Genomic DNA, 9,336 nt, shown 5'->3' on the forward strand with positions numbered 1-9,336 from the left:
CTGGGTGTCTGGGTGTCTGGGTGACTGGGTGTCTGGGTGTCTGGGTGTCTGGGTGTCTGGGTGTCTGGGTGACTGGCCCTCACATCCTCTCCTCTTCTTGTTCCCTCTTGCTCCTGCTCCCTCCTTCCAGATTTCTCTATTTACTTTCTCTGTCTGCCAGCCCCACCTGTCCTTTCTCCTGCCATTCAGCTCTTTATTAGACCATCAGGTGTTTCAGACAGGCAAAGAACCACAGCTTCACAGAGTTAAACAAATGCAACATAAAAGAATGCAACACATCTTTGCATCATTAAACAAATGTTCCTGAGCAAAACAAATGTAGCACACCTTAAAATAGTATTCCACAGGTCAGTTGGTGAGACTTTCTGGGGTAACTGGAGACACAGTCTCACAGCAAACTCCCTGGTCCTCTGGCTCTTACAGTCTTCCCGCCCCCTCTTGTGCAGTGCTGCCCAAGTCTTAGGTGGAGAGTGTTGTGGAGGTGTCCACTGGGACTGGGCTCCACGACTCTGCATTCTGACAGCTTGTGTTTCCCATAGTGGTCTCCATCTGTTACCAAGGGAAGTTTCCTTGATGAGGGATGAGAGCCTATGGACAAATGTTTATAGATTGTTGTTAGGGATTATGGTGGTTTAGTAAATTAATGGTTGTAGATTCTCCTCCAGTAACCACAACTTCATTGGTAATGAGTGGTAGTTAGCTAAGCCATACTGCCAGCCTCGGTGGCCCTTTGGCTGAGTGGGTCTTAAGTCTAATTAGGGAGCTGTTGGTTACCGCCAGGTGTGCATGCCACTACCGCACCCTTAGGGTTATCATGCCAGGCTGGTCATTGATGTGTTCCATAGACATCATACTGGATAGGACTGTTGGCTACCCGCTCCTTTGGAAGCTTGCACGGTGCCTTCGGGTACCATGAAAGCTAGTCCTCAGGGGTTATGCAGGTCAGCACCAGCTCAGGGGTCTCTGTGCCCTGTTTCTGAAGTACATGGTGTTTTCAGCAACTTACTGTCCTCTGGGGGTAACCAAGGGCGACAGCAGTGGCCTTTGGCCTCGGTGTGGCGCGCCCTCCATGTTGTGTTGTGGTTGCTGCCATCCTGTGTCTGTGGCATCTTTAGCGACTCAGCTTGCTGGATTGAGTAAACGGCAGGATCATTCGTAATTTCCAGACACTCTTGAGTTGAGCGGTGACGCTCCAAGCTCTTAGGTATAATAGGACTATTGTGCTAAAGACTGGTGAGAAACGGGGCTAACTCATATGATACCCCATGAATACCGTACAAGCTCTCTACGGGTAGCCATGCCTGATGAATACAAGAGAGAGTGGGATAATATACACGAGGATTGGAGCGATTTCTCTGTTTCTGAAAGCCCTTCCAGCAGTCTGTACCGCAGACTCAAGGGCTTTAAGCAGAGCTGGGGACTGCATGTCTACTCAGGGCGGCAGTGGCAAGGCCATCGCAAGTCGCCCATTTCCCTTCTCCCCAGACCTCTTGGAGACACTGATAGGGATGAACACCATCCTGGAGGACATTCAGAAGTCTCTGGACATGTACTTAGAGACCAAGCGACATATATTCCCTCGCTTCTACTTCCTGTCCAACGATGACCTGCTGGAGATTCTGGGCCAGTCCCGTAACCCGGAGGCTGTGCAGCCGCACCTCAAAAAATGCTTCGACAACATCAAACTGTTGAGAATCCAAAAGGTCAACAGAGGTGGCCGTGATGGGATGAGGGTCGGGAAGGAGTGGTGATGTCAAGGTATTGGAGGCTTTGGCGGGGACCACACTCTGCTCGCAGGAGAGTGGCATTATGTAATAATTGTCAATCTTCACATAGAACTTTCCAGAACTGGTATGTTGAGAGGCGGGCAGAGAAGAAATTGCCTTTGAAGGGCACAGATGCTTCTAAAACTGTGGTTTTGAACCTGTGGGTCTTGACCCCTTTGGGAGTTGACTATCAGATTTTTACATTACAATTCATAACAGTAGCAAAATTACAGTTATGAAGTAGCAACAGAAGTAAGTGTATGGTTGGGGGTCACCACAACATGAAGAACTGCATTAAAGGTTGAGGACCACTGCTCTAGGCCAGAATGAGGCCAGGGCATGGATGACTTGTCTCTTCCATAGGTCGGGGGCTCCAGCAGCAAATGGGAAGCAGTGGGAATGTTTTCAGGTGACGGCGAATACATCGATTTCCTCCACCCAGTACTTCTAGAAGGACCCGTAGAGGTGCGTGCTGGCGAAGGTCTCGGGAGCAAACGGTTTTCCTTTTCTTTCTTTTTCTTTTCTTTTCTTTCCTTTCCTTTTTCAAGACAGGGTTTCTAGGTGTATCTTTAATTGTCCTGGAATTGTCTTTCTATTAGAAAGTTTGATTGGCACACACCTTTAATCCCAACTGGGGAGGCAGAGGCAGGTGGGTCTCTGAGTTTGAGGCCAGCCTGGTCTACAGAGCCAGTTCCAGTACAGCCAGAACTACGTAGAGATCACTGTCTTGAAAAATCAAAGAACAAAAGTTTGCTTGGCTCTGTGAGAAGAGACCATTTCCATGAAGGGAGATGAGCCTGCTTTGTAGCTGCCATCTCTTCACACATGCGTGTTCTTACATTTCCTCACACATGCGTGTTTGTAGCTGCCATTCCTCATGCATGCGTGTTCTTGACATTTCCTCACACATGCGTGTTCGTAGCTGTCATTCCTCACGCATGCATGTGCTTGACATTTCCTCACACATGCGTGTTCGTAGCTGTCATTCCTCACGCATGCGTGTTCTTGACATTGTCCCCCTCCTTAAACTTAAGTGTTCATCCGATGCTCCAACCCTCTGCTTCCTGCCTCCATATCCTTTAAAGACTCACACCAGCTTCGGCCTAACTACATTTTCCCTCCTGGGTCCTCAGCCCTCTGCAGTCTTATTTCCCCTGTGTCTTCTCATTGGGAATCTCGGCCAATGACCATTAGCCTGAGCCCTTGTGTTATTTCATTCTTCCTAGTCCTGGCTTGGTGATGTGGAACGGGCCATGAGGATGACCCTGCGGGATTTGCTTCGGAACTGCCGAGTGGCCCTCAAGAAGTTCCTCAACAAGAGGGACAAATGGGTGAAGGAGTGGGCCGGCCAGGTGAGCGGGGGCCGTACAAATGGAGCTAATGGAGCAGTGTGTGGAAAGACAGACTCCAGGGCATCACAAACAGGGACTTCCTGTTCCTCCTTCCAGGCTTGGCTCTCACACCCTATATAATGGAATCAGGACTCCTGACCGAAGGCACCTGTGCCAACCTTCAGGGTAGACTAGACTATAGTCACTGGGTTCTAGAAGAGGCTGAAACCCAAGAAGGGGCTGTGTGGGTGGCTAAAGGCAAGGCCTGGGAACCAACTTCTGTACCCCCTCAGGTGGTGATTGCCGCTAGTCAGATCCAGTGGACTGCTGACGTCACCAAGTGCCTGATGACAGCTAAGGAGCGGTCAGACAAGAAAATTCTCAAGGTCATGAAGAAGAAGCAGGTGGGGAGCCCTTCAAGGATGGGGCCCACCTGGAGTTGGAATTGGTGTGTAGGGGTGACTAGAATCAGAACTGGAGAGAGCTGGTTTGAACAAGCCAGAACAAGGGAGCCAGGAACTGCCGGGAGTTGCAGTGGTGTGCAGCAGAGCCCGGCTCTCCCGTGTAGATGCTGGATAAAGGGATTGTAGGGCTTTGGTGTGGGCCTGGAGGTGACATTCGGTTGGGACATGATATTGTTGAGCATTGGCTACATTGCTCCATCTGTTCTTGACTCTTGCCTCATTCCACAGGTGTCAATATTAAATAAGTACTCAGAAGCCATCAGGGGGAACTTAACCAAGATCATGAGGCTTAAAATTGTGGCTCTGGTGACGATAGAAATTCATGCTCGCGATGTGCTGGAGAAACTGTACAAGAGTGGCCTCATGGACGTCAATGCTTTTGACTGGCTCAGTCAGCTTCGCTTCTACTGGGAGAAGGTGTCCCATGGTCAACTTGCTCCTCTCTTATTCCCAAACTGGCCCAAAATGCTTTTTATTCGTGACGACGTGTGTTGTCTTCTCTCACTGCTCCTTCCTGGCAGCTTTTAACTCTGTCACCCCCAGTTCAGGAGTGGCAAATAGTGGCTCCAGGCAATACTCCCTGTAGGTGCTGCCCCACAGTGACTCAGAGCCCAGGCAGCTATTCCATGGTTTGGGGTGGAAAAAGACATGCAGTATAGAACCCATTTTCTGTCTTGGCCCTAAACCATACTCTAAAGCAGGACCCCTAATCTCCCTGCAGCCCTCCGACCCCTCTGAACCCTAATGGTCACCATTTCTATCTCTACTCTTCCCCTAAACCCATGTCTGTCTCATTCTGTCCTGATTTCCCAGGACGTTGATGACTGTATAATCCGCCAGACCAACACACAGTTCCAGTATGGTTATGAGTACTTGGGGAACTCTGGCCGGCTGGTCATCACTCCCCTGACAGACAGGTCGGCTGTGGGGATGAACTGGTGTTTGGGGGAGGAGCTGCAGAGACGACAGAATCTTCCAGGAGTCTGACCTGAGTCATGTCTTAAATTCTCAGATGTTACATGACATTGACCACGGCACTGCATCTTCACCGAGGGGGTTCCCCCAAAGGCCCAGCAGGCACTGGAAAGACAGAAACGGTCAAAGACTTGGGTAAAGCCCTGGGTATATATGTCATCGTGGTCAACTGCTCCGAGGGCCTGGACTATAAGTCCATGGGCAGGATGTACTCAGGACTGGCCCAGGTCAGTGCCCTGCCTCCACGTCCTAAAGGTCCTTTACACATCTTTTAGTACCTAAAAATCAAATCTGGTTTATACCTTGTAAGACAGCCTTGCCTCGGGTAATTCCTATAAGCGCAGCGAAGAAGTTTCAGGGTGCACATTTGCAAACTAAGGTCACGCAAGGGTCATATGGAGTTGTGCAGAATCGTGCACTCCGAGTGCACGAGTTCCACCTATAGGTGGTTCTAGCCACACCCTGAGCAGTTGTCTCAGGAGGGCTCTAGCTAGAAGCTATGACACCGTTACTCTGGTCCCCCTACACCCTACATTTCAGAGGCCACCTTTCCTACCAAAGCAGTTTCAGGAAGAGTGTGTTAACCCATGCTCTACTGCCTCAGGGCGCCTCTCTTGCTTCGGCAGCTCTGCCTCTCTCTCCCTCCACAGACTGGAGCCTGGGGCTGCTTTGATGAATTTAACCGCATCAATATCGAGGTGCTGTCTGTGGTGGCCCAGCAGATCCTGTCCATCTTATCAGCCTTGGCTGCCAACCTCACCCGCTTCCATTTTGAGGGCTTTGAAATAAACCTGGTGTGGTCTTGTGGGATCTTCATCACCATGAATCCTGGTAGGTGGCAGGAACTAAATGACGTGGAGGTGGGGGAAGGGGAGAATTGGGTGTCTGAGATAAGTATTGTGTCCTTTCCTTCTCCCTGTCTGTGCCAAAGTGCTTGGCTGTGAAGTACTTGACTAAAGACTCCTGCGTTAGTCAGCTTTCCATTTCTCTGACAAAATCCCCAAGGAGACTTAGCTTTAAACCAAAAGGTCAGTTTGGGGTCCACGGTCTCAGCCCATGGACTGTCATTTCTGAGCCTTTGGTGAAGGTGAGGCAGGGCATCATGAAGGAGGTGTGTGGTAGAACAGAACTGTTCATTTCACCGTGACCAGGGCGGAGAGAGGGAGGGAGAAAGGGAGATTCACTGACTCATGGGTGCACACCAATAATTTCCTTCTCTCATGTAGACCACACCTTTGAAAGTTTCCATTGATAGCCATAACTCTGTGAAGAGCAGCCCTTGATAAGGCCAGGACCCTGTGGCCTGTCTAGTCTCCAGACGGCTGCACCTCTGAACTGGCAGTGTTGGGAAGGAATGAAGCCTCTAGGGGACATTTCAGATCCAAATTACAGCCACAGTGGGAAGAGAAAGTACCTCCTCTCCCGTTCTCCCTGAAGGGCTGATAACCTGATAACCTCTGTGTGTCTGGTAGAACCCTCATCTTCCCTGTGGGCTAGCTCCTTGCTCTACCTTCTATCCCTCTGGAAAGCGGAAGACTCCCTAATGTGTAGGGATTTCCATCTCGTCGTGGCCCACGAGGGTCAGGAAGGGTCAGGAAAGCTCAGATCAGAGCCACAGCTGTGAGCGCTAGAGGGCCCGTGTGGGCTCTGTGGAGAACACAGCACCTCTGTGGCTGCAGTTGGAAACAGGGCCACGTGGAAAGTAAGGAGCACCTGTGAGGAAAGAAGATGGGAGGAGAGGGAGCCAAGGCAGAGATGAGGAAAGAATTCCTGCTTGGAGCTGGAGCCAGGGAGAACGTGAGGGATACAGTAAAAGCTGGGCAGAGTGGGACGTTTGGGAGACCAAGTGAGGACAGGGAAATGCGGGTTCGAAACAAAGGATTTTGTCCCCAGGCTATGCTGGCCGCACGGAGCTTCCAGAAAACCTAAAGTCCATGTTCCGCCCAATCGCCATGGTGGTGCCCGATTCTACACTCATCGCGGAAATCATTCTCTTTGGGGAGGGCTTTGGCAACTGCAAGGTATTCTAATAATTTATTCCTTCCAATTATTTTATTTCCCTTGCATGATTATTCCCTGGACAGAGGAGCCCCGAAAGGACTCGCAATCCATTTATCCTAACAAGATCTTAGAGTACTGTCAGAAGGCTGTGGAGTCAGAGGAGTCCAGAGGGGCAGGGGTCTCCCTTCCATGATGCCACTGACCAATCATAGCACAATCCACAGATCTCCTAGCATTGTCCAGAGCACCTTCTAGATGCTTCAGGTCCCTGTCCTAGATTCTTGTGGCTGTAACAGTCTCCCGATGAAAAGGGGGACTTGTGGGAGCTGAAGCGTTGTCTTCCGTGCACGGTTCCCAGATCCTGGCCAAGAAGGTGTACACCCTGTACTCGCTGGCAGTGCAGCAGCTCTCGCGACAGGACCACTACGACTTCGGCCTACGCGCCCTCACCTCCCTCCTACGCTATGCCGGCAAGAAGCGCCGCCTGCAGCCCGATCTGTCTGATGAAGAGGTTGGCCTGACACGTGGCCCTTGGACCTGGTCCCCATCCTCACTAGTCTGAAGGTGTCTTCATGACAGTTTTTAGACTTTCTTTTCCTTCTCCAGAAAGAGTTATTCCACCAGCACCCGCCCTCCCCACCTGACCCGCCCCCTGTGTTGTCCCTGTTGTGTTCCTGAGGACCAGCTCTGGCCTAGCCACTGTTGTTAGGTCTCACCCTTCCCATACAGGTTCTGCTGCTCTCCATGAGGGACATGAATATCGCCAAGCTGACGTCAGTGGATGTCCCGTTGTTCAATGCCATTGTGCAGGACCTTTTCCCCAACATTGAACTGCCAGTCATAGACTACGGCAAGGTATTTGCTTTTGTGCGTGTGTATGGGGGTGGGGGTCAGAGGACAACTTACAGGAGTCGGTTCCCTCTTCCTCCAGGTGGGTTCTGGGGATCAGACTCAGATAATCAGGCTTGGCTGGCTGCAGGTGTCTTTACTCACTGAGCTACTGGCCTTCTTGCTGGCACAGTATTTATTTATTCTTTTTTTGTTTTTGTTTTTTGAAACAGATTTCTCTGTGTAACTTTGATGCCTGCCTGTTCTGGAAGTCACTCTGTAGTCCAGACTGGCCTCAAATTTACAGAGATCCGCAGAGATCTGCCTGCCTCTGCCTTCTGAGAGCTGGGATTAAAGGCATGCATCACCACTACCTGTCTTATTTATTCTTTAATAAGTTCCCTGACCTCATGCATAACTGTGCATCTGGGAATAGGAAGTGCGATGCCCTGAACTTCTGTCGCCCAATAGGTGACAGTTGGCTCCTCCTTGAGCCCACACTTACAACTTCCTCTCTGACTCTGTCCTACAGGCTTCCCAGCTCACCTTACTTGCTCTGTCTGTCTGTCTGTCTGTCTGTCTGTCTGTCTGTCTGTCTGTCTGTCTGTCTGTCTATCGACATAGCCCTGGCTGGCTGACCTGGAACTCCCTATACAGACCAGGCTGGCCTCATATTCTCAGAGATTGGCCTGCCTCTGCCTCCCTGTGAGTCACCACTTCAGGCTCAAGTTACTTCTTTCTACTCAACAAATCCTTGAAGTGACTGAAACCTCAGCTATCTTGGCGCTATCCATCAGCATTCTCCCAGTTCTCCTGTCCTCATGGTGGGAACCTGGAGGAGAGCCCCCCTCCCCAGAACTGTGTGGTAGGTGAGAGCAGAGGAATGGAGGAGGTGCAGAAGCTGCAAGAGCTCTCCTCTCTGAGCTCTCTTAGTCCACACGCAGGGGAGCTATCTCTTCACCGCAGCTGCTAAAATGTTAAAACAACAACAGCAACATCCTTTGTAGTGCATGGCTAAAACGGCAAGAATTCCAGGGGCCTTGGCGCAGAGACTTTGAGAGGCAAGCAGGCTCCAGTACTGGTATTTTCCGTGAGAATTGTGTCAATCTAAGGCGCCAGAGATAGATAGGAAGGAAAGCAGCCCAAGTCTGGAGGTGGAACGGAAAGCCCCAAGCTATGGAAGCCTCGCTCCACAGGGCCACACCCTCAGTCAACAGGAACGCGGAGAGAAACGTGCTTGTCTGAGCCTTGGTGATGGGAGAGGTTTCTTCAGCTCAGCCTCACACTGTTTATGGTTGTCATTTTATCCTACTGTGTAATTTAAAATCCCAAGCTTAGCCTCCTGCAGTGGTCTGCAGGTCGTCAGTGCCCCCAGGTGACTGGCAGAAGCAAAGGGAAATGACTTCAGGAGGATCCGAGCCTGGCTCAGGTCCGGAAGAGGAATAACAAAGCAAATGAGCACTAGAGCCCCGAGGGCAAGGCAAGCCTGGTGCAGGGCTGAAAGCTGGAAAAGGAAGGGCCAGCAGAGTGGAAGCCACTCCTGTAATCTTCAGATATGGAACGCTAAGAGAAACTTTGCAGCTGGCTGTCTTTAATGTTTTCTCAAGGAGCTAAGAGCAGAGCTGTGAGCCAGGAAGGAGAGTCGGTAGCAAACTGCATCGGAAGGTGTGAGGAGAATAAGTAGAAACATCCAGGCGTGCTCGTGCTTGTCTGCCATCTCAGCACGGTCTGGAGCTGGTGGCAGGAAGACACTGTTGTTCTTTTGGAAAACTACAACTCCCAGAATCCCCCTGGACTATGGTTGCCTGTGCGCACACCTGAGATATTCTTCCCAGATTGCCTTGGGCCCCCCGTTAAAAGGCAGGGGCCACACGAGGCCGCCCCCTCTCGTCCTGCCTCTCCCCTGTGTGTCCCACACCCTTCGCCCTTTTGTGTTTCCCTCCCCCATTAAAGCGAACCCACGTGGGAGCC

At 51.0% G+C, this 9,336-nt stretch overlaps 1 protein-coding gene across 1 annotated transcript in view; it reads left to right on the forward strand.

The window, feature by feature from the left end:
- The window catches only part of Dnah2 (dynein axonemal heavy chain 2), a 131,251-nt gene that overhangs the window by 70,126 nt on the left and 51,789 nt on the right, over window positions 1–9,336 (forward strand). Inside the window, exons 31-41 of the mRNA XM_026780620.1 lie at window positions 1,486–1,703; window positions 2,130–2,231; window positions 2,993–3,118; window positions 3,391–3,501; window positions 3,790–3,978; window positions 4,375–4,478; window positions 4,574–4,763; window positions 5,187–5,367; window positions 6,430–6,557; window positions 6,896–7,048; window positions 7,267–7,392. Of these exons, the coding sequence (XP_026636421.1) occupies window positions 1,486–1,703; window positions 2,130–2,231; window positions 2,993–3,118; window positions 3,391–3,501; window positions 3,790–3,978; window positions 4,375–4,478; window positions 4,574–4,763; window positions 5,187–5,367; window positions 6,430–6,557; window positions 6,896–7,048; window positions 7,267–7,392 (1,628 nt within the window). The remainder of the gene's footprint in view (window positions 1–1,485; window positions 1,704–2,129; window positions 2,232–2,992; window positions 3,119–3,390; window positions 3,502–3,789; window positions 3,979–4,374; window positions 4,479–4,573; window positions 4,764–5,186; window positions 5,368–6,429; window positions 6,558–6,895; window positions 7,049–7,266; window positions 7,393–9,336) is intronic.

Source organism: Microtus ochrogaster, chromosome 7 (assembly GCF_000317375.1).
Source record: "Microtus ochrogaster isolate Prairie Vole_2 chromosome 7, MicOch1.0, whole genome shotgun sequence".
NCBI classification, from domain to species: Eukaryota; Metazoa; Chordata; class Mammalia; order Rodentia; family Cricetidae; genus Microtus; species Microtus ochrogaster.